At 39.8% G+C, this 24,430-nt stretch overlaps 1 protein-coding gene across 2 annotated transcripts in view; it reads left to right on the forward strand.

The window, feature by feature from the left end:
• The window catches only part of Vom2r37 (vomeronasal 2 receptor, 37), a 59,482-nt gene extending 50,614 nt beyond the window's left edge, over positions 1 to 8,868 (forward strand). Inside the window, exon 6 of one of the 2 annotated variants that reach the window (XM_087591988.1) lies at positions 7,584 to 8,868. In XM_087591988.1, coding sequence (XP_087448114.1) covers positions 7,584 to 8,521 — 938 coding nt within the window. In that variant the 3' untranslated portion in view covers positions 8,522 to 8,868. 2 annotated transcript variants of the gene reach the window in all.
• Positions 8,869 to 24,430: the final 15,562 nt, after the last annotated feature.

Raw genomic sequence — 24,430 nt, forward strand, 5'->3', positions numbered from 1 at the left:
CTTCACCCCATCCTTCTTCTCTTTTACGTCTCAGAGGTTTCCCTATAGGGGGAGGGGTATTATCCTTCCCTGGGACAGGATTTTGCACATCCTCTCTTACTGGGGCCAGACAAAAATGCCATGTGTTACATATGTGCTGGGGGACTCCAACTAGCCACTTTATTCTCTTTGTTTGGTGCTTTAGACTCTGGGATCTTCCAAGGTTCTGGGTTAATTGACACTTTTGGTCTTCCTATGGGGTTGCCATTACATTCAGGTCTTTCAATTCTTCTCCTACCTCTTCTGTAGGGGTCCCTAACCTCACTCCATTGCTTGCCTGAAGTATCTGCTTCTGTCTCAGTCAGTTGCTGGTAGAAACTCTCAGAAGGCAGCCCCATTAACTCTCCTGTCTCCAAGCAAAACTTGGCATTAGTAATAGTGTCAGGGTTTGCTGTCTGTCCATGGAATTGATCCCAAGTTTGACCAGTACTAGATAACATTTATTCAGTCTCTGCTCCATTTTGGGACAAAAATTTTAGATGAAAATTGGTGACTCCATCCCTCCATTACGAGCCCTCCCTATCTATCTACTAAAGGTGGTCACTTTAGATTCTAATGCCCACAGTAGGTCATGTCAGCTAAGGTCACCCCCATTGATTCCTGTGAGCCTCTCAAATCGCAGGTCACTGGGACTTTGTAGAGGTTCTCCCCAACCATGCTCTGTCTCCAGCATTTGCATATTTGCATTCATTCTCCTGGGCTCCTCTCTTGTTCCCACTCCCAATACCTGAGCAACTGTTGTTGTAAAATTTTATTAAAATGTTTTTCTTTTGCCCCCACTAGATCCAGCACCACAGCACCTAAAAATATCTGCTAGATATCTTGCCAGAAACACACATCCCAACTCCGTGGCAGATTAGTGTCCCAGCCACCACATACTCTTAAACTTAATTCACCACAAGAAAGAACACACAACACAATAACCTTTGATCCAATTGATATGATATAATTGCCCACCTGAACATACAATGCCCTTTACACAACCATCCTTTAAGAATATTCATAACAACCTGTTATTCCACAGAGTGGAATCTTAATGTTAGCCTCCATGTTCTCTCCACAGCTACTCTGAGCCTTCTCCAGTCTCCTGTCAGTTCCAGACTCCTCCTTCTCCCTCAAATTTTCTCTCACCCATCCTTCTTTATTATCCAATGACAGGCCTTATTCAATCCTGTGCCCACTCTCACCTGTATAACATCCTACATGTTCCCTTTTCTACTCCCTCTCTGATCTCCAATCCAGGTCCCTTCCTCCCTTTGTCTCCTGTGATTATTTCATTTCCCCTTTTAAATGCTATTGAAGCATCCTCACTTGGACCTTCCTTGCTAAACTGCTTATGGTAAGTGGGTTGTATCATGCATGTTCTGTACATTTTGGATAATATTAACTTATCAGTGAGTGCATACCATGCATATCCTCACTCAAAATAACATTTCCTACTTCCATGCATTTGCCTACAAAATTCATGACGGTTGCTTCAGGTTTCTGGCTACCCTCAATAAGGCTTCTATGATTTCTGCAGATTTAATCCTTATGGGTACGATTACCTCTTTTGTTCTAGACTTTTCAGGTATACCGTTGAGTTCTTTATATAAGACTTGCTTATTTTTTTAATGTAGGCACCAAGAGCTGTGGACATTCTCTGTATACTATTTTTATTGTGTTCCTATATTTAGTACCTCTGTATCCATAAACAGATCATTGATATTAAGATATATCAATGACCAATAACTATCAATTTCTTTTATTGCACCGTTGTGGCTGCTGGTGGTGGTAGTAGTGGTGGTAGCAGTGGTGACATTGTGTGTTTTGCTTCTATTAATTTTGCAGTGAGAGTATTCTGTTTCCTAGGATTTTCAATGTAGTTAACCTCAATAAATTAGAGTATTTCCACTCACATTTTCTATGGCTAGATTTGTTAATAGATATTGTTTAAATTTGACTTCTTTTATTTTTTGGATCTATGTTGATTGAGCAGGGAAATTATTAGCAAATAAATATTTTGTATATATTTGTTGGTTGCTTTGTACTGAAAGAAATGCTTTGAGGTAGGATTAAATTATCAACTCTGATTATATTTGAGAGAAACAGATCAAAACATGCACCTAATCTCTAGCAAAAACAGCATAATTTTTCAACTTTTACCATTAAATTATTATTTCAAAATGTTTAGACATACTGTATGTTGCGTTTTCTGTGTTTCCCCTTCTGCATACTGTGGTTTATTCTTTAATATCTTTTAATCTGAATATAATAGCCTATGTTTAAGATTTTGGATGCTATCTTGTCAAAATAAGTGTTACTGTTTTTCAATTTTGATTCCCTTACCCAATTTTCTTATTTAAAGAGAAAATTAAACTTTAAAAAATTTAGCTGGCTAGAATCATCTGGGCTGGAATCATACAGAGGGCATCTCTCCAAGCCCTTCTAGACTTAGAGTAACTAAAGAGGTGTCAGTTGAAATTTTTATGTCTTCTTTATATGCTGCTTCATATCATCCACTTGTTGTTTTCAATATCCTTTCTTTGTCGTATGTGTTTTACGTTTTTATTAACATGTGGCATGGGAATCTTTTCTGGTGCTCAGTATGCTTCTTGAACATTTATAGGTTTATTCTTTATCTCAAGAAAAAATTGATATTTTTTGTTGAAAGCATAGGATTTAAAATGGGTTTCTTCTCTTTCTTCTATATCTATTATTTTTAGATTTGGTTTTCTCAAAGTATTCCAGATTTACTGTTTCTTTGTTTAAGGTGATTTTTGGATTTAACATTTTCTCTGACTGATAGATTTATTTTTTTCTAAAACATCCCTAATTTTCTCATTTTGTGTCTTCTTTTCTGATTTTATTTATTTCAATGTTTTTTGGCTTTCTTTAAGAGATTTATTCCTTTCCTTCAAGTTTTGTGTGTTTTCCTGGATATCTTGTGGGATTTATTTACATTATCATTGAGGACATCCATCACTTTTACATAATCTGTGTTGCAGCCTTTTATTTGTGCTTCAAGCATGCAGAATATTCTGAATCAGATGTGATAGGACAGCTCTGTTCTATTGTATACATGTTACTTTGGCTGTTATTGATTGTGTTGTTATGCCATCACTTAGGTGTCTAGGATTGGGATAATTATATGTCTCAGAACTGATTTTTGAATATTTGTCTTTGTATTTGGGTGTATTGTTACATGATTTATGTTACCTCTCTCGATATTTCAATAGTGTAATGGCTGTGTTTCACTTGCCTGCTCAGCAGTTGTATTCACAGAGAAGGCCTGCTGTTGTTAGAATGAGTAAGGGGAGAGAAATGTAAGAAGGTTCTTGTGATCTGTTGATGGGTTCCAAAAGGATATAAAAATATTCTGCTACAGACATGGAAATTAAACTGAGGGGATTGAATTTCACAGGAAGTAGAAGTGCTTGTAGGTCTGCCTTAGCCTCCATTTTTGCTCTGGGCTGAGTGACTCTTAGAATAGCAGAGGGTTTATATTGAAATTGGTATATGAGACAAAGCAACCAGTGGGGGAGGAAGGCAGAGGTCAAGATATGTGGAATCCAAGGAGATGGGAGCTCAGGGGAACAGAAAGCTGGGGAAATTGTTCTGCTGAAGTGCTTTGAATGATTTGGGAGGATTTGGTCTAGGAAAACACAGAAAGAAGTGTGGGCAGCTTACTTGGTTCTCTAGAGAATAAGTCTGGCCTGCAGATTACCAGTGGTTATCTGTTGGAGTTTGAAGCTTGGAACATCAATTAGTGGGCGAGGTAAAATAGAAGGGGATGATTTGTGGTATCCACAGAAGAAGTGGGAAGAAGGGAAGCTGAAGATAATTTTCTGTTGCATCACTAAAATGACATTAAGTAATAAGGTCTGGGGGAATAGAGAAATAAGAAGCTCTGCAAGTAATCTACCTCATTTTCTGTTGGGCATATCCTCCGTCTTTTTTCTTTTGATCAATGTCATTCTTTTACAATTTCCTACATGTATTCAATACATCTGAGCTATACTTCCTCCTACTAGCACGTGTCAATTCTTTCTATCCTTTATCATCCCTTTACCAGTTCATGATTTTTTTTCATATTGTGATATTACCTATTTGGTTTAATCATTGTCATCTTCATGACTCTTTGCTTTAGAATGTACTTGGGGATACAGGAGCAGTCAGCTGCAGCAGCCCTGTGGTCCAGATCTGCGCCCAGTTCTGAACTGAGCTAGTCAAACAGCTCCCTGCAGCCAAATTCTGTGGGGGGAGAGCTAGACCCTCAGAGGTGCTGACACTACTGAGAACCCAGAGGAGACTACTTTCTGCTCACATTCCCAACTCAAGAGGAAAACCCCTAGTGCCATTTGTGTTGCCTGTGCACAGGGACCTAGGAGCAGTAGGGGCAGGACCCTTCTAGTTGCTGCCTTCACAGAGCACCGAAAGTCAGCTATCAGAGCGACTACAAGCCTGAGAGCAGATGTAAGGTCAACTTTTCTGCTCCAAGTGACCTTCCCGGTGGACTCAGGACCCACAAAGATAGAAGTCCTCTGGGACTGGGCACTTCCAGTTTCTGGCTGTGGCCCAAACTTCTCTGATCCCGGCCCACAACCCCGTGCTCCCAAATCCCATGGTAGAGAGAGCTGATCACCCAAAAGTGCGGGCAATCCTGAGACTGCAGGGCAGGACAGACTGCCACTACTGCCCACCTTTGCCCACATCCCTGGCCCAAGAAGGAACTGCATAGTGCCTCTAAACACAGGAAAATAGGTGCAATCAGTTGCAGGAGCCCCTCAGTCCAGATCTGCACCTGGATCTGAACCGAACCTGTCAAACAGCTCCCTGCACTGAAATTCCATGGGGTGTGGGGAGCTAGACCCTCAGAGGTGCAGGCACCCTTGAGAACCCAGAGGAGACTACTCTCCACTCACATTCCTGACTCAAGAGGAAAATGCCTAGTGCCATCTGTGCCCCCTGTGCACAGGGACCTAGAAGCAGTAGGGGCAGGGCCGTTCTGGTTGCTGTCCTCACAGAAAGCTGAAAGCCAGCCGTCAGGAGCGAATGCACGCCTGAGAGCAGAATACTATGTTCCAAAACTGGCTGAAAGAAAACAGGAATACAGGTCTACAGAAGTGCTGTAACACATGCCCACAGGAAGGTCAACCCACCATTAGAAACAGTAAGAATGGCTAACACCAGAGACAAACTGATGGCAAGAGGCAACTGCAGGAACCCAAGCAACAGAAACCAAGACTACTTGACATCATCAGAGGCCAGTTCTTCCACCACAGCATACACTGGATATCCAAACACACCGGAAAAGCAAGACCTAGATTTAAAATCACATTTTATTATGATGATGGAGGACTTTAAGAAGGTCATAAATAACTACCTTAAGGAATTACAGGACAACACAAGTAAACAAGTAGAAGCCCTTAAAGAGTAAATCCCTTAAAGAACTACTAGAATGTACTTGGAAACCCAGTGTAGTTAGCAACTGTTAAAAGTGAAATAATTAACTTCTTTTCTTGACTGTTTTTGCAGGGGATAGTTTAGCATGGAAGGGTAAGATAATTTCCTCATTTTATTACAACCCATACTTATGCAGAAACAACAAAAATACTTATCCTTAATCATTTAGAGTTCCATAAAACAATGAATATATTGCCTGGAAGGAGGCAGCTTTCAGCCCTCATCTTATAATCATTATAATGTTATTTCCACTATGTCTTAGAATGCATAGTTATGAAGTGCTTGTGTATGGATAGGTATCACTTACTTCATGATCTTCCACAGTCATATCTGTTGGACTTTGTCACAGATCACGGTTAAGATAACCTTCTTGGGGGCTGGAGAGATGGATCAGTGGTTGAGAGAACTAACTGCTCTTCCAGAGGTCCTGAGTTCAATTCCCAGCAACCACATTGTGGTTCACAACCATCTGTAATGTGACCCAATGTTCTCTTCATGTGTGTCAGAAGACAGCTACAGTATACCACTCATATACATAAAATAAATAATTCTTCAATAAAAAGATAGGTTTCTTGGGATATGAATGACAATGTCACTTTATAATGTATGTAAAACCAAATATTTAGATGGGTTTTGGACTATAAGTAGATTAAGTTCAAGGACAGCATTGAGTTCATCCTTATGTGATACGAAATCCAACCACCATGAATTTCCATGTGAGCTCATAGTACCTTTGACATGAAATACTCCTTTGATAAATCCCTTATGTCCACACTTAAGCTATATGGAATGCCCACAGATATTTTCGGTATTCACAGAATAAGAGAACTTCAGTCATGGATACAAAGTCCTGCACAATTTTATTTTAATGAATATATTTCCAACCATACATAAGGCATATTAATGTGAAAATACACATGATAACAATTTACAATTCAAGATATCATTGATGAAAGGTGGTAGAATAAGTAAATCCTGATTTTCAAATAAAGTGTCATCCTTACATAAGTTAGTTAATGACACAGACATCATGTTTCTTAAGTAAGTCAAAGATAGACAATACAAAAGCAACAGCAAAATGCTCATAGTAGAAGCAAAGGGAGAAGTTGTGAATGTGTAAAAAGCTTGAGAAAATATGGGTAGATTTCCATGATCATTAAAGTAAAAAATAAAACCCAAGATATCAAAGTGGAAATTACGTTCTTCTGAAAATAACCTTGATAAATGTTAGCTCAAAAGTATAAAGCAGAGAAAATCCCTTGATAAGGTTGATAGTGTTCAGAAATATGCAAAGGATAAATGTAATGGAAATATGGCCTCATAAACTGAGGTACATGTTTTTATTTCAAGGTAAAACTCACAAATAGTTAGGAACAGAATATTGAAAAACTATTTTTTTTTTGGTTCTTTTTTTCGGAGCTGGGGACCGAACCCAGGGCCTTGCGCTTCCTAGGTAAGCACTCTACCACTGAGCTAAATCCCCAGCCCCCAAAAAACTATTTTTTAATGCCTAGTAATAGTTCTTTACCTCTGTGTTAACAAATAATGCCATAGCTAAATGTTACAACATTATACTAGTGAAGGAATTAAGCTCCAAGTATACAATGGCATTTTTAGTTTGAAATCATTCAGAGTATTTACCAAATTGAGATTCCCAAGAGATTTTATGAAGATAAGTAAATATGGGTCCAAAATCGGAGAACACCATTTAGGAAATGAATCTCAAACACTAATGCCAGTATTGTACAAAATATAAGTCCAGAATTAGACATGTTTCATAAGGTGACGTCAGAACCAAATTGCAATTATACAATATTGCTCTGAAATGTTAGGACTCATAAAATAGATGCAACAGAGTCACAAACTGCAGGAAAGCATTCAAAGAGAGAGCAAAGGCAGTGGGCTGTTTGATTTTTGTCAGCATAGGCAAAGAGCACAGTATAGATTTGAAATAATGTACAGAATCCTTAAAAATGCCTTTCTGAAACAATAAAAAGAGGTGAATCAGGAAGCACTTCAATCAGTTGGGGATAATTAATATATTAGTGGGTATGTGAAGACCTGAAGATTAATTCACAGTCACTTTCATTTGTAAACAGATATGGATCAGTGTGTGAAGTGCCCAGAAAGTCACTATGCCAACGCAGAAAAGAACCACTGCCTCCGGAAATCTGTGAGCTTTTTGGCCTATGAAGAGCCACTGGGGATGGCACTCACCATCACAGCACTGGGCTTCTCTGTACTCACAGCTGTGGTTCTTGTTGTCTTTGTGAAGCACAGAGACACACCCATTGTCAAGGCTAACAACCGGTCTCTCAGCTATATCCTGCTATTGACACTCTTCATCTGTTTCCTCAGTTCCTTGCTCTTCATTGGACAGCCCAGCACAGCCACTTGCATCTTGCAGCAGACAGCATTTGGAATTTTGTTTACTGTGGCTCTCTCCACAGTGTTGGCCAAAGCCATTACTGTGGTTATTGCATTCAAGGCCACTGTTCCAGCTAGAATGGTGAGGTGGTTAATGGTATCAAGAGCCCCTAATTTCATCATTCCCTTCTGCACACTGATCCAAATTATTATCTGTGGAATCTGGTTAGTTACCTCTCCACCCTTCATTGATCAAGATATTCATGCCGAGCGTGGTCACATCATCATTGTGTGCAACATGGGTTCAACAGTTGCCTTCCACACTGTCCTGGGGTACCTCTGCTCCTTAGCACTTGGGAGCTACACCATGGCCTTCTTGTCCAGGAATCTGCCTGACACATTCAATGAAGCCAAGTTCCTGTCATTCAGCATGCAGGTATTCTTCTGTGTTTGGATCACGTTCCTCCCTGTCTATCACAGCACAAAAGGAAAGGTCATGGTGGCTATGGAAGTATTCTCCATCTTGGCTTCCAGTATAGCACTCCTTGGATTGATTTTTGCACCCAAGTGCTACATTATTTTGTTAAGGACAGAAAAAAACTCCTGTCCTGGTATCAGGCACAAAAAACATTCAAAAAGCAATATCCATTTAAATTTAGTTAAAAATTAAAATTTATCTATGATAGTGGTTTAGTCTAGTGCCACAGCATTGTAAATACCTTATTTAGATATAACAGGATATGATTATGTACACTTGTAGTTCTTTATCTAATTCTATTAAACTCTCTTTGTACTGAAACCATTCATTTTATATTATGTTTTAGGTTCTTTGGATAATTTTTGGAACACAGTTTTAATATGTGCCCCTTTTGGCCTACTGTCCCTTAACTATACTAGTGTGGCATAAACTAATGGATACAAAGTGTGTTCCTCCTCATACAAAGTGCTGCTGTAGAAAATGTCTCACCATGTCAGCTTTATTGCATTCATTTTGCCCTTTCAAAAAATATTTATGTGACTGATGTTTTTTGACTCCAGACTATTCTATTATATTCTGTATACTCTGTAACTGGACCACTATTACAGCAAAGTGTCTCTCAATATTCAATTTGACAGGTTCTTATTTCCAGTGAACTGAAAAAAAAACATGTTTTTTAATTATAGTAGAAGTTCCTTCTATTTTAATGTACTGTAAGTCAGGAAAAATGAAGCTTCTTACTGTGCATACCTCCAAGAGATGCCTGAATTGTAACTAGCATCTGTTTATAAACTTAGAGCTCAGGAACAGGATGTGAGTGACTAAGCAGGCATTTCATAATCTGTTATGAGCATACCACATTGTAGAGAGGCATTCAGGTTCAGCTTAGATTAACAAGAGCATTGTGAAAGATGGAGTTAGCAAAATACTACAGCAGAGGTAATATGGAGGTTATATACTTCATTGAGAAAAGTAAAACTCTTTCTTCTTTTTCAATTGGTTATTTCATTTATTTACATTTCAAATGTTGTCTCCACTCCCTGGTTTGCCCTTCACAAAGCCCCTATCTCATACAACCCTTCCCCAAGCTTCTATGAGGTTGCTCCTCGACCTACCCACCCACTCTTGCCTAAAGGCAATAGGCCCCCTTCACTACAGCATTGAGCTTCCACAGGACCAAGGGTCTCCCCTCCTTTTGATGCCACATCAGGCAGAACTCTGCTACATATGCACCTAGAGTCATGGGTCCCTCCATTTGTACTCTTTGGCTGGTGTTTTCTCCCACGGTGCTCTGAGGGGGTCTCGTTGTTAATGTTCTTCTTCCTACGGAGTTGCAAACCACTTTAGCTTTTTCAGTTTTTTCTTCTAACTTTTCTTTCTTTTTTTTTTTTTTGGTTCTTTTTTTTTTTTTCGGAGCTGGGGACCGAACCCAGGGCCTTGCGCTTCCTAGGTAAGCGCTCTACCACTGAGCTAAATCCCCAGCCCCTCTTCTAACTTTTCCTTTTTGGTACCCATGCTCAGTCTAATGATTGGCTGTGAGCATCTGTATCTGTACTGGTCATGCTCTGCCAGAGCCTCTCAGGGGTAATTGTACCAGGTTCCTGTCAACAAGATCTTCTTGGCATCAGCAATAGTATCTGGGTTCGGTGTCTGCAGATGGGATAGACAGTGTGATAGGGTGGTTTCTGGATGGCCTCTCTTTCCACCTCTGCTCCACTCCTTGTCCTTGCATTTACTTTAGATAGGAGCAATTCTAGGTTACTATTTTAAGTTGTGTGGGTGGCTGCACCCCTAACCCGGAGCAGTGCCTAACAAATAGATATGGTGTCTACAGGTTCTATGTCAAGTTTGTTGGGTATTTTGGTTACTGTTGTCACTGTTGGGGCCTGTGAATTTTTGCTTCCCTAGCACTGGAATTTTCTAGTGGCTACCCCCAGTTCCTCATCCCATACCACTACACACGTCCAAACAATTTTATGACCCTCTGTACTTCTCCCTCAGTCTCCTCCTACACCTGATCCCATCCCCATTTTCCCCTCTTCCTCTTCCTTCCCTCCCAGGTTCTGCCCCCCTACATCCCATGATTATTTTGTTTCCCCTTGTATGTACGACTATATCATTCACACTTTTTTCTTCTTTCATCTTGAGCTTCATATGGTATATGAGTTGTATCATGGGTATTTCAAGATTTGGGGCTAATATCTACTTATCAGTGAATACATACCATGTGTGCTGTTTTGTGATTGGGTTATCTCACTCAAGATGATAATTTCTAGTTCCATCCTCTTGCGAGAAAACCTCATGATACCCTCATTCTTTTATTTTCAATTGGATTTTTTTACTTTACATTTCTAATGTTATTCCCTTTCCCAGTTTCTCATTCCCCTCCTTTTCTTCTATAAGGGTGTTCCCCTCTCCATCCATCCTCCATACACAACCCCATCGACATTTCCCTAAACTGGGGAACTAACCTTGGCAGGACAAATGGCTTCTTCCATTGGTGCCCAACAAGGCCTTCCTCTGTTACATATGAAGTTGGAGACCTGGATCAGTCCATTTATAGTCTTCGGGTAGTGGTGTAATTTCTGGGAGCCCTTCTTGGTTGGCGTGGTTGTTCTTATGGGCTCACAAGCACCTTCAGCTCTTTCAGTACTTTCTCTAATTCCTCCAACAGGGGTCCTGTTCTGAGTTCAGTGATTTGCTGCTAACATTTGGCTCTCTATTTGACATGCTCTGGCTGTGCTTCTCAGGAGATATCTATATCCAGTTCCTGTCAGCATCCACTTCTTAGCTTCATCCATCTTATCTAGTTTTGGTGGAGATATATATACACACACACACACACACACACACACACACACACACACACACACACACACACATATGGACCACATATGGGGCAGGCTCTGAATGGCCGTTCTTTCAGTTGTTTTTCTAAACTTTGCTTCCATATCCACTACTGTGTATATTTTGTCCCCTTTCAAGTAGTAGTAGGAGCAGCTGCATTTTGGTCATCCTTTTATTGAGCTTCCTGTGGTCTGTGGATTACATCTTGTGTAGTTCCAGCTTTCAGGCTAATATCCACTAATCAATGAGTGCATACCAAGTGTGCTTTTCTGTGATTGGGTTACCTCATTCTGGATGTTATTTTCTAATTTATTCATTTGGCTATGAATTTCATGAACTCATTGTTTTTGACAGCTGTGTAGTACTCCATTGTATAGATGTACCACAGTTTTTGAGTCCATTCCTTTGTTGAAGGGCATCTGGGTTCTTACTAGTTTCTGGCTATTATAAATAGGGCTGCTATGAACATAGTGGAGTGTGTGTCCTTGTTTTACGTTGGAGCATCTTTTGGTTATATGCCCAGGAATGGTATAACTTGGTCCTCAGGTAGTAAAATGTCCAATTTTCTGAGGAACCTCCAGACTGATTTCCAGAGTGCTTGTACCAGTTTGCAATCCCACAAACAATGGAGGAGTGTGCTTCTTTCTCCACGTCCTTGCCAGCATCTGCTGTCATCTGAGTTTTTGATCTTAGCCATTCTAACTGGTGTGAGGTGGAATCTCAAGGTTGTTTTGATTTTCATTTCCCAAATGGCTAAGGATGTTGAACATTTCTTTAGGTGCCTTTTGGCCATTTGATATTCCTCAGCTGAGAATGTTTTCTAGCTCTGTACCCCATATTTTAATAGGGTTATTTGTCTCTCTGAAATCTAACTTCTTTTTTTTTTCTTTTCTTTTTTTTTTCGGAGCTGGGGACCGAACCCAGGGCCTTGTGCTTGCTAGGCAAGCCCTCTAACACTGAGCTAAATCCCCAACCCCTGGAATCTAACTTCTTAAGTTCTTTGTATATTGGAAATTAGCACTCTATCAGTGGTAGGATTGGTAAAGACCTTTTCCCAATCTGTTGGTTGTCATTTTGTCCTAATGACAGTGTCTTTTGCTTTACAGAAGCTTTGCATTTTTATGAGGTCCCATTTGTCTATTTTTGATCTTACAGCATAAGCCATTGGTGTTTTGTTCAGGAAGTTTTGCCCACTGCACATGTGTTTGAGACTCTTCACCACTTTTTCTTCTATTAGTTTTAGTGTTTCTGATTTGATGCAGAGATCCTTGGTTCACTTGGACTTAAGCTTTGTACATGGTGATAAGAATGGATCTATTTGCATTTTTCTAAATTCTGACTTAAATGGTGAACCAGCACAATTTGTTGAAAATGCTATCTTTCTTACATTGAATGGTTTTCGCTAGTTTGTCAAAGATCAAGGGACCATAGGTGTGTGGGTTCATTTCTTGGTCTTGTTGAGTAGAGTTTTCACTATCCTAGATTTTTTGTTATTCCAAATGAATTTGCAAACTCCTCTTTCTTTTTTTTATTGAATATATATATTTTTTTATTAACTTGAGTATTTCTTATATACATTTCGAGTGTTATTCCCTTTCCCGGTTTCCGGGCAAACATCCCCCTCCCCCCTCCCCTTCCTTATGGGTGTTCCCCTCCCAACCCTCCTCCCATTGCCGCCCTACCCCCACCAGTCTAGTTCACTGGGGGTTCAGTCTTAGCAGGACCCAGGGCTTCCCCTTCCACTGGTGCTCTTACTAGGATATTCATTGCTACCTATGAGGTCAGAGTCCAGGGTCAGTCCATGTATAGTCTTTAGGTAGTGGCTTAGTCCCTGGAAGCTCTGGTTGCTTGGCATTGTTGTACAGATGGGGTCTCGAGCCCCTTCAAGCTCTTCCAGTTCTTTCTCTGATTCCTTCAACGGGGGTCCTATTCTCAGTTCAGTGGTTTGCTGCTGGCGTTCGCCTCTGTATTTGCTGTATTCTGGCTGTGCCTCTCAGGAGCGATCAACATCCGGCTGCTGTCGGTCTGCACTTCTTTGCTTCATCCATCTTGTCTAATTGGGTGGCTGTATATGTATGGGCCACATGTGGGGCAGGCTCTGAATGGGTGTTACTTCAGTCTCTGTTTTAATCTTTGCCTCTCTCTTCCCGGCCAAGGGTATTCTTGTTCCCCTTTTAAAGAAGGAGTGAAGCACTCACATTTTGATCATCCGTCTTGAGTTTCATTTGTTCTAGGCATTTAGGGTAATTCAAGAATTTGGGCTAATAGCCACTTATCAATGAGTGCATGCCATGTATGTCTTTCTGTGATTGGGTTAGCTCACTCAGGATGATGTTTTCCAGTTCCAACCATTTGCCTACGAATTTCATAAAGTCGTTGTTTTTGATAGCTGAGGAATATTCCATTGTGTAGATGTACCACATTTTCTGTATCCATTCCTCTGTTGAAGGGCATCTGGGTTCTTTCCAGCTTCTGGCTATTATAAATAAGGCTGCAATGAACATAGTGGAGCACGTGTCTTTTTTATATGTTGGGGCATCTTTTGGGTGTATGCCCAAGAGAGGTATAGCTGGATCCTCAGCCAGTTCAATGTCCAATTTTCTGAGGATCCTCCAGACTGATTTCCAGAATGGTTGTACCAGTCTGCAATCCCACCAACAATGGAGGAGTGTTCCTCTTTCTCCACATCCTCGCCAGCATCTGCTGTCACCTGAGTTTTTGATCTTAGCCATTCTCACTGGTGTGAGGTGAAATCTCAGGGTTGTTTTGATTTGCATTTCCCTTATGACTAAATATGTTGAACATTTCTTTAGGTGTTTCTCAGCCATTCGGCATTCCTCAGCTGTGAATTCTTTGTTTAGCTCTGAACCCCATTTTTTAATACGGTTATTTGTCTCCCTGCGGTCTAACTTCTTGAGTTCTTTGTATATTTTGGATATAAGGCCTCTATCTGTTGTAGGATTGGTAAAGATCTTTTCCCAATCTGTTGGTTGCCGTTTTGTCCTAACCAGTGTCCTTTGCCTTACAGAAGCTTTGCAGTTTTATGAGATCCCATTTGTTGATTCTTGATCTTAGAGCGTAAGCCATTGGTGTTTTGTTTAGGAAACTTTTTCCAGCGCCCATGTGTTCCAGATGCTTCCCTAGTTTTTCTTCTATTAGTTTGAGTGTGTCTGGTTTGATGTGGAGGTCCTTGATCCACTTGGACTTAAGCTTTGTACAGGGTGATAAGCATGGATCGATTTGCATTCTTCTACATGTTGACCTCCAGTTGAACCAGCACCATTTGCTGAAAATGCTATCTTTTTTCCATAGGATGATTTTGGCTCCTTTGTCAAAAATCAAGTGCCCATAGGTGTGTGGGTTCATTTCTGGGTCTTCAATTCTATTCCATTGGTCTATCTGTCTGTCTCTGTACCAATACCATGCAGTTTTTATCACTATTGCTCTGTAATACTGCTTGAGTTCAGGGATCGTGATTCCCCCTGAATTCCTTTTATTGTTGAGGATAGCTTTAGCTATCCTGGGTTTTTTGTTATTCCAGATGAATTTGCAAATTGTTCTGTCTAACTCTTTGAAGAATTGGATTGGTATTTTGATGGGGATTGCATTGAATCTGTAGATCGCTTTTGGTAAAATGGCCATTTTTACTATATTAATCCTGCCAATCCATGAGCATGGGAGATCTTTCCATCTTCTGAGGTCTTCTTCAATTTCCTTCTTCAGTGTCTTGAAGTTCTTATTGTACACATCTTTTACTTGCTTTGTTAAAGTCACACCGAGGTACTTTATATTATTTGGGTCTATTATGAAGGGTGTCGTTTCCCTAATTTCTTTCTCGGCTTGTTTCTCTTTTGTATAGAGGAAGGCAACTGATTTATTTGAGTTAATTTTATACCCAGCCACTTTGCTGAAGTTGTTTATCAGCTTTAGTAGTTCTCTGGTGGAACTTTTGGGATCACTTAAATATACTACCATATCATCTGCAAATAGTGATATTTTGACTTCTTCTTTTCCGATCTGTATCCCCTTGACCTCCTTTTGTTGTCTGATTGCTCTGGCTAGAACTTCAAGAACTATATTGAATAAGTAGGGAGAGAGTGGGCAGCCTTGTCTAGTCCCTGATTTTAGTGGGATTGCTTCAAGTTTCTCTCCATTTAGTTTAATGTTAGCAACTGGTTTGCTGTATATGGCTTTTACTATGTTCAGGTATGGGCCTTGAATTCCTATTCTTTCCAGGACTTTTACCATGAAGGGGTGTTGAATTTTGTCAAATGCTTTCTCAGCATCTAATGAAATGATGATGTGGTTTTGTTCTTTCAGTTTGTTTATATAATGGATCACGTTGATGGTTTTCCGTATATTAAACCATCCCTGCATGCCTGGGATGAAGCCTACTTGGTCATGGTGGATGATTGTTTTGATGTGCTCTTGGATTCGGTTTGCCAGAATTTTGTTGAGTATTTTTGTGTCGATATTCATAAGGGAAATTGGTCTGAAGTTCTCTTTCTTTGTTGTGTCTTTGTGTGGTTTAGGTATAAGAGTAATTGTGGCTTCGTAGAATGTATTCGGTAGTGATCCATCTGTTTCAATTTTGTGGAATAGTTTGGATAATATTGGTATGAGGTCTTCTATGAAGGTTTGATAGAATTCTGCAATAAACCCTTCTGGACCTGGGCTCTTTTTGGTTGGGAGACCTTTAATGACTGCTTCTATTTCCTTAGGAGTTATGGGGTTGTTTAACTGGTTTATCTGTTCCTGATTTAACTTTGGTACCTGGTATCTGTCTAGGAAATTGTCCATTTCCTGAAGATTTTCAAGTTTTGTTGAATATAGGTTTCTATAGTAAGATCTGATGATTTTTTGAATTTCCTGTGAATCTGTTGTTATGTCTCCCTTTTCATTTCTGATTTTGTTAATTTGGACGCACTCTCTGTGTCCTCTCGTTAGTCTGGCTAAGAGTTTATCTATCTTGTTGATTTTCTCAAAGAACCAACTTTTGGTTCTGTTGATTCTTTCTATGGTCCTTTTTGTTTCTACTTGGTTGATTTCAGCTCTGAGTTTGATTATTTCCTGCCTTCTACTCCTCCTGGGTGTATTTGCTTCTTTTTGTTCTAGAGCTTTTAGGTGTGCTGTCAAGCTGCTGACATATGCTCTTTCCTGTTTCTTTCTGCAGGCACTCAGTGCTATGAGTTTTCCTCTTAGCACAGCTTTCATTGTGTCCCATAAGTTTGGGTATGTTGTACCTTCATTTTCATTAAATTCTAAAAAGTTTTTAATTTCTTTCTTTATTTCTTCCTTGACCAGGTTATCATTGAGTAGAGCATTGTTCAATTTCCAAGTATATGTGGGCATTCTTCCTTGATTGTTATTGAAGACCAGTTTTAGGCCGTGGTGGTCTGATAGCACACATGGGATTATTTCTATCTTTCTGTACCTGTTGAGGCCCGTTTTTTTGACCAATTATATGGTCAATTTTGGAGAAAGTACCATGAGGAGCTGAGAAGAAGATATATCCTTTTGCTTTAGGATAGAACGTTCTATAAATATCCGTTAAGTCCATTTGGCTCATGACTTCTCTTAGTCTGTCTACATCTCTGTTTAATTTCTCTTTCCATGATCTGTCCATTGATGAGAGTGGGGAGTTGAAATCTCCCACTATTATTGTGAGAGGTGCAATGTGTGTTTTTTGCTTTAGTAAGGTTTCTTTTACATATGTAGGTGCCCTTGTATTTGGGGCATAGATATTTAGGATTGAGAGTTCATCTTGGTGGATTTTTCCTTTGATGAATATGAAGTGTCCTTCCTTATCTTTTTTGATGACTTTTAATTGAAAATTGATTTTATTTGATATTAGAATGGCTACTCCAGCTTGCTTCTTCTGACCGTTTGCTTGGAAAATTGTTTTCCAGCCTTTCACTCTGAGGTAATGTCTTTCTTTGTCTCTGAGGTGTGTTTCCTGTAGGCAGTAGAATGCAGGGTCCTCGTTGCGTATCCAGTTTGTTAATCTATGTCCTTTTATTGGGGAGTTGAGGCCATTGATGTTGAGAGATATTAAGGAATAGTGATTATTGCCTCCCGTTATATTCATATTTGGATGTGAGGTTATGTTTGTGTGCTTTTATTCTCTTTGTTTTGTTGCCAAGACGATTAGTTTCTTGCTTCTTCTAGGGTATAGCTTGCCTCCTTATGTTGGGCTTTACCATTTATTATCCTTTGTAGTGCTGGATTTGTAGAAAGATATTGTGTAAATTTGGTTTTGTCATGGAATATCTTGGTTTCTCCATCTATGTTAATTGAGAGTTTTGCAGGATACAGTAACCTGGGCTGGCATTTGTGTTCTCTTAGGGTCTGTATGACATCAGTCCAGGATCTTCTGGCCTTCATAGTTTCTGGCGAAACGTCTGGTGTGATTCTGATAGGTCTGCCTTTATATGTTACTTTACCTTTTTCCCTTACTGCTTTTAATATTCTTTCTTCATTTTGTGCGTTTGGTGTTTTGACAATTATGTGACAGGAGGTGTTTCTTTTCTGGTCCAATCTATTTGGAGTTCTGTAGGCTTCTTGTATGCCTATGGGTATCTCTTTTTTTAGGTTAGGGAAGTTTTCTTCTATGATTTTGTTGAAGATATTTACTGGTCCTTTGAGCTGGGACTCTTCACACTCTTCTATACCTATTATTCTTAGGTTTGATCTTCTCATTGAGTCCTGGATTTCCTGTATTTTTTGGACCAGTAGCTTTTTCTGCTTTACATTATCTTTGACAGTTGAGTCAATGATTGCTATGGAATCTTCTGCTCCTGAGATTCTCTCTTCCATCTCTTGTATTCTGTTGGTGAAGCTTGTATCTACAGCTCCTTGTCTCTTCTTTTGTTTTTCTATATCCAGGGTTGTTTCCATGTGTTCTTTCTTGATTGCTTCTATTTCCATTTTTAATTCCTTCTACTGTTTGATTGTGTTTTCCTGCAATTCTTTCAGGGATTTTTGCAATTCTTTCAGGGATTTTTGCAATTCCTCTCTGTAGGCTTCTACTTGTTTATTAATGTTTTCCTGTGTTTCCCTAAGGGAGTTCTTCACGTCTTTCTTGAAGTCCTCCAGCATCATGATCAAATATGATTTTGAAACTAGATCTTGCTTTTCTGGTGTGTTTGGATATTCCATGTTTGTTTTGGTGGGAGAATTGGGCTCCGATGATGCCATGTAGTCTTGGTTTCTGTTGCTTGGGTTCCTGCGCTTGCCTCTCGCCATCAGATTATCTCTAGTGTTACTTTGTTCTGCTATTTCTGACAGTGGCTAGACTGTCCTATAAGCCTGTGTGTCAGGCGTGCTGTAGACCTGTTTTCCTCTCTTTCAGTCAGTTATGGGGACAGAGTGTTCTGCTTTTGGGCGTGTAGTTTTTCCTCTCTTCAGGTCTTCAGCTGTTCCTTTGGGCCTGTGTCTTGAGTTCACCAGGTAGCTTTCTTGCAGCAGAAAAGTTGGTCTTACCTGTGGTCCCGAGGCTCAAGTTCGCTCGTGGTGTGCTGCCCACGGGCTCTCTGCAGCGGCAGCAACCAGGAAGATATGTGCCGCCCCTTCCAGGAGCTTCAGTACACCGGGGTTCCAGATGGCCTTTGGTGTTTTCCTCTGGCGTCCGAGATGTGTGTGCAGAGAGCAGTCTCTTCTGGTTTCCCAGGCTTGTCTGCCTCTCTGAAGGTTTAGCTCTCCCTCCCACGGGATTTGAGTGCAGAGAACTGTTTATCTGGTCTGTTTCCTTCAGGTTACGGAGGTGTCTCAGGCAGGGGTCCTGCCGATCCTGGGCCCTCCCCCACGGGAGCCCAGAGGCCTTATACAGTTTCCTCTTGGGCCAGGGATGTGGGCAGGGGTGGGCAGTGTTGGTGGTCTCTTCTGCTCTGCAGCCTCAGGAGTGCCCACCTGACCAGTCGGTGAGGTCTCTTTCCCACGGGGTCTGGGATCAGAGAGCTGCTGCACGCTGGGATCCACGGGTGTGGGACTTCCGGTAAACACAGGACGTGCCCGGTCCTAGAGGAATTCTGCCTCTGTGTGTCCCGATTTCACCAGGCAGCTTTCTTGCAGCAGACAAGTTAGTCTTACCTGTGGTCCCGAAGCTCAAGTTTGCTCGCTGGGTGCTGCCCACGGGCTCTCTGCGGCGGCAGCAACCAGGAAGACCCAAACTCCTCTTTCTATTTCTATAAAGAATAGAGTAGGAATTTTGATGGGGATTGCATTGCATCTGTAGATTGATTTTGCCTATCTTTACTATATTATTTCTGCCAATCCATGAGCATGGAAGATCTTTCCATCTTCTGAGACCTTCCTCAATTTTTTTCGTCAGAGACTTGACCTACCAATCTTTCACTTTCTTGTTTACAGACATATCAAGATATATTATATTATTTGTGACTATTATTAATGGTGTCATTTCCCTAATTTCTTTCTCAGCCTGTTTATCCTTTGAGTAGAGGAAGGCTACTGATTTGTTTGAGTTAATTTTATACCCCAACACTTTGCTGAAATTGTTTTTCAGGTTAAGTAGTTGTCTGGTGGAACTTTTGGTGTAACTTAACTATACTATCATATCATCTGCAAATAATGATATTTTGATTTCTTCCCTTCCAATTTCTATCCCTTTGATGTCCTTTTGTTTTCTGGTTGCTCTGGCCAGGACCTCGAGTACTATATTGAATAAGAAGGGAGAGAGTGGGTAGCCTTGTCTATTCCCTGATTTTTTATTAGATAGATTTCTTTACCTACATTTCAAATGTTATCCCTTTTCCCATTTTCCTGTCCATAAGCACCAATCCCCTCCCTCATATGGGTATTCCCCCCATAGATCTGCCTTACTCCCCCCACCGCCTCCATATTCCCATGCATTGTAGGTCAAACCTTGGCAGGACCAAGGGCTTCCCCTTCCACTGGTTTCCCAGTAAGGCTATTATCTGCTACATATGAAGTTCGAGTCCGGGATAAGTCCATGTATAGTCTTTTGATAGTGGTTTAGTCCCTGGAAGATCTGGATGGTTGGCATTGTTGTTCTTAAAGGGTTACAATTTCCTTCAACCCTTTCAGTCCTTCCTCTAATTCCACCCAAGGGGGTCCTGTTCTCATTTCAGTGGTTTGCTGCTAGCTTTGATTTCTGTATTGGACATGCTCTGGATGCATCTCTCAGGAGAGATTTATATCCAGTCCCTTTCAGCATGCATTTTTTAGCTTCATCAATCTTACCTAGTTTTGGTGACTGTAAATATAGGGGCCACATGTGGGGGAGGCTCTGAATGGCTGTTCCTTCAGTCACTGCTCTAAACTTTGCTTCCATATCTCCTCCTATGGATATTTCCCCCCTCTTAAGGAGTGGGAGCATCCACAATTTGGTCATCCTTCTTGAGCTTCCTGCAATCTGTGGATTGCATTTGGGTAGTTCCAGCTTTAAGTTAAAATCCATTTATCATAGAGTGCATGCCAAGTGTGTTTTTCTGTGATTGGGTTAACTCACTCAGGATGATATTTTCTAGTTCATTCCATTTGCCTATGAATTTTATGAAGTCATTGCTTTGATAGCTGCGAAGTACTCCATTGTACATTTTTTTAAAATCCATTCCTCTGTAAAAGGGCATCTGGGTTTTTTACAGCTTCTCACTATTATAAATAGGGCTACTATGAACATAGTGGAGCATGTGTCTTGTTTAATGTTGGAGCAACATTTGTCTGTATGCCCAGGATTGGTATAACTGGGTCCTCAGGTAGTAGAATGTCCAATTTTCTGAGGAACCTCCAGACTGATTTCCAGAGTGTTTGTACCAGTTTGCAATCCTACCAGCAATGGAGGAGTGTTCCCCTTTCTCTACATCTTCACCAGCATCTTCTGTCATTTGTGGTATTTTTTCCTAGCCATTCTGACTGGTGTGAGGTGGAATCTCAGGGTTGTTCTGATTTGAATTTCCCTACTTACTAAGGATGTTGAAGATTTCTTTAGGTGCTTGCTGTCTATTCAATAATACTCAGCTGATAATGTTTTGTTTAGCTCTGTACCCATTTTTAATAGGGTTATTTTGCTCTCTGTAGTCTGACTTTTTGAGTTCTTTGTATATTTTGGATATTAGCCTTCTATCACATGTAGGAATGGTAAAGATCTTTTCCCAATCATTTGATTGTGGTTTTGTACTAATGACAGTGTTTTTTGCCTTACAAAAAATTTGCATTTTTATGAGGTCCAATTTGTCGATTCTTGATCTTAGAGCATGAGCAATTGGTGTTTCATTCAGGAAATTTTCCCCAGTGTCCATGTGTTTGAGACTCTTCTCCACTTTTTCTTCTATTAGTTTGAGTGTATCTGGTTTTATGTGGAGGTCCTTGATCCACTTGGACTTAAGCTTTGTACATGGTTATAAGAATGGTTCGATTTGCATACTTCTGCATGCTGCCCTCCAGTTGAACCAGCACCATTTGCTGAAAATGCTATCTTTTTTCCATAGGATGGTTTTGGCTCATTTGTCAAAGATCAATTGACCATAGGTGTGTGGGTTCATTTCTGGGTCTTCAGTTCTGTTCCACTGATCTATCTGCCTGTCATGTACCAATACCATACAGTTTTTATGACTATTGTTCTGTAATACTGCTTGAAGTCAGGGAGGGAGACTCCCCTAGAAGTTCTTTTATTGTTGAGTACAGTTTTCAGTATCCTGGGTTTTTTGTTATTCCAAATGAATTTGCAAATTCCTCTTTTGATCTGTGTAAAGAATTGAGTAGGAATTTTGATGGAAATTGCATTGAGTCTGTAGATTGCTTTTGGCAAAATGGCCATCTTTACTATATTAATCCTGCCAATCCATGAACATGCAAGATCTTTTTATCTCCTGAGATCTTCCTCAATTTCATTTTTAAGAAACTTGAAGTTCTAGTCACACAGATCTTTCACTTGCTTAGTTAAAGTCACATGAAGATATATTATTTTGGGACTATTGTGAAGGGTGTCATTTCATTAATTTCTTAGCCTATTTATCTTTAAGTAGAGAAAGGATATTGATTTGTTTGAGTTAATTTTGTACGCTGACACTTTGCTGAAGTTGTGTATCAGTTTACATAGGTCTCTGGTGGAACTTTTGGGGTCACTTAAGTATATTATCATATCATCTGCAACTAGTGATATTTTGATTTCTTCCCTTCCAATTTGTATCCCTTTGACCTCCTTTTGCTGTCTGACTGCTCTGTCTAGGAATTTGAGTACTATATTGAATAAGTAGGGAGACAATGGGCAGCCTTGTCTAGTTCCTGATTTTAGTGGGATTGCTTAAATTTTCTCACCATTTAGTTTGATGTTAGCAACTGGTTTGCTGTACATTGATTTCACTATGTTTAGATATGTGCCTTGAATTCTTGATCTTTTCAGGACTTATATCATGAAGGGGTGTTGAATTTTGTCAAATGCTTTCTCAGCATCTAATGAAATGACCATGTGGTTCCTATCTTTGAATTTATTTATATGACGGATTACATAGATGGATTTTCATATACTAAACCACCCCTACATCCCTGGGAGGAACCCTCCTTGATCATGATGGATGATCATTTTGATATGGTCTTGGATTTGCTTTGCAAGAATTCTATTGAGTATTTTTGCATCAATATTCATAAGGGATATCAGTCTGATATTCTCTTTTTTTGTTGGGTAAATCTGGTCTTCAATAACAATAAGGGAAGAACGCCCACATATACATGAAAGTTGAGCAATCCTCTACTCAATGATAACCTGGTCAAGGAAGAAATAAAGAAAGGAATTAAAGAATTCTTAGAATTTAATGAAAATGAATGTACAACCTACCCAAACTTATGGGACACAATGAAAATTGTGCTAAGAGGAAAATTCATAGCACTGAATGCCTGAAAAAAGAAACAGGAGAAAGCATATAATAGTAGCTTGACAGCAAACTTAAAAGCTCTAGAACCAAAAGAAGGAAACACACCCAGGAGGAGTAGAAGGCAGGAAATAATCAATCTCAGAGCTGAAATCAACCAAGTAGAAACAAAAAGGACTATACAAAGAATCAACAGAACCAAAAGCTGGTTCTTAGTCAAAGTAAACAAACTAGATAAACCCTTAGCCAGACTAACCAGAGGAAACAAAGAGTATGTCCAAATTACCAAAATCAGAAATGAAAAGGCAGAGGAAATTCAAAAAATCATCAGATCCTAATACAAAAGCCTATATTCAACAAAATTTGAAAATCTGCAGGAAATGGACAATTTCCTAGACAGATACCAGGTACCGAAGTTAAATCAGGAACAGATAAGCCATTTAAACAACCCCATAACTCCTAAAGAAATAGAAGCAGCCATTAAAAGTCTCCCAACCAAAGAGAGCCCAGGTCCAGATGGATTCAGAGCAGAATTCTATCAGACCTTCATAGAAGACCTCATACCAATAGTATCCAAACTATTCAACAAAATTGAAACAGATGGAGTGCTACCGAATTCCTTCTATGAAGCCACAATTACCCTTATACCTAAACCATACAAAGACACAACAAAGAAAGAGTACTTCAGACCAATTTCTCTTATGAATATCGACGCAAAAATACTCAATAAAATTCTTGCAAACTGAATCCCAGAGGACATCAAAACGATCATCCTTCATGATCAAGTAGGCTTCCTCCCAGGCATACAGGGATGGTTTAATATGCAGAAAATCATCAAAATACTCCACTATATAAACAAATTGAAAGAAAAAAACCACTGACTATTATATTAGATGCTGAGAAAGCATTTGACAAAATTCAACACCCCTTCATGATAAAAGTACTTGAAAGAATGGGAATTCAAGGCCCATACCTAAGCATAGTAAAAGCCATACACAGCAAACCAGTAGCAAATATTGAACTAAAAGGAGAGAAACTTGAAGCAATCTCACTAAAATCAGGGAATAGATAAGTCTGCCCACTCTCTGCATACTTATTCAATATAGTTCTAGCCAGATCAATCAGACAACAAAAGGAGATCAATGGGATACAGATTGGAAAAGAAGTCAAAATATCAATATTTGCAGATGATATGATAGTATATTTAAGTGATTACAAAAGTTCCACCAGAGAACTACTAAACACCCTTGGCAAAGTGGCTGGGTATAAAATTAACTCAAATAAATCAGTAGCCTTCCTCTACAGAAAAGAGAAACCAGCAGAGAAAGAAATTAGGGAAGCAACACTCTTCATGACAGTCGTAAATAATAGAAAATACCTCAGTGTGACTTTAATCAAGCAAGTGAAA

This window comes from Rattus norvegicus, chromosome 1 (genome assembly GCF_021556685.1).
Source record: "Rattus norvegicus strain SHRSP/BbbUtx chromosome 1, alternate assembly SHRSP_T2T, whole genome shotgun sequence".
NCBI classification, from domain to species: Eukaryota; Metazoa; Chordata; class Mammalia; order Rodentia; family Muridae; genus Rattus; species Rattus norvegicus.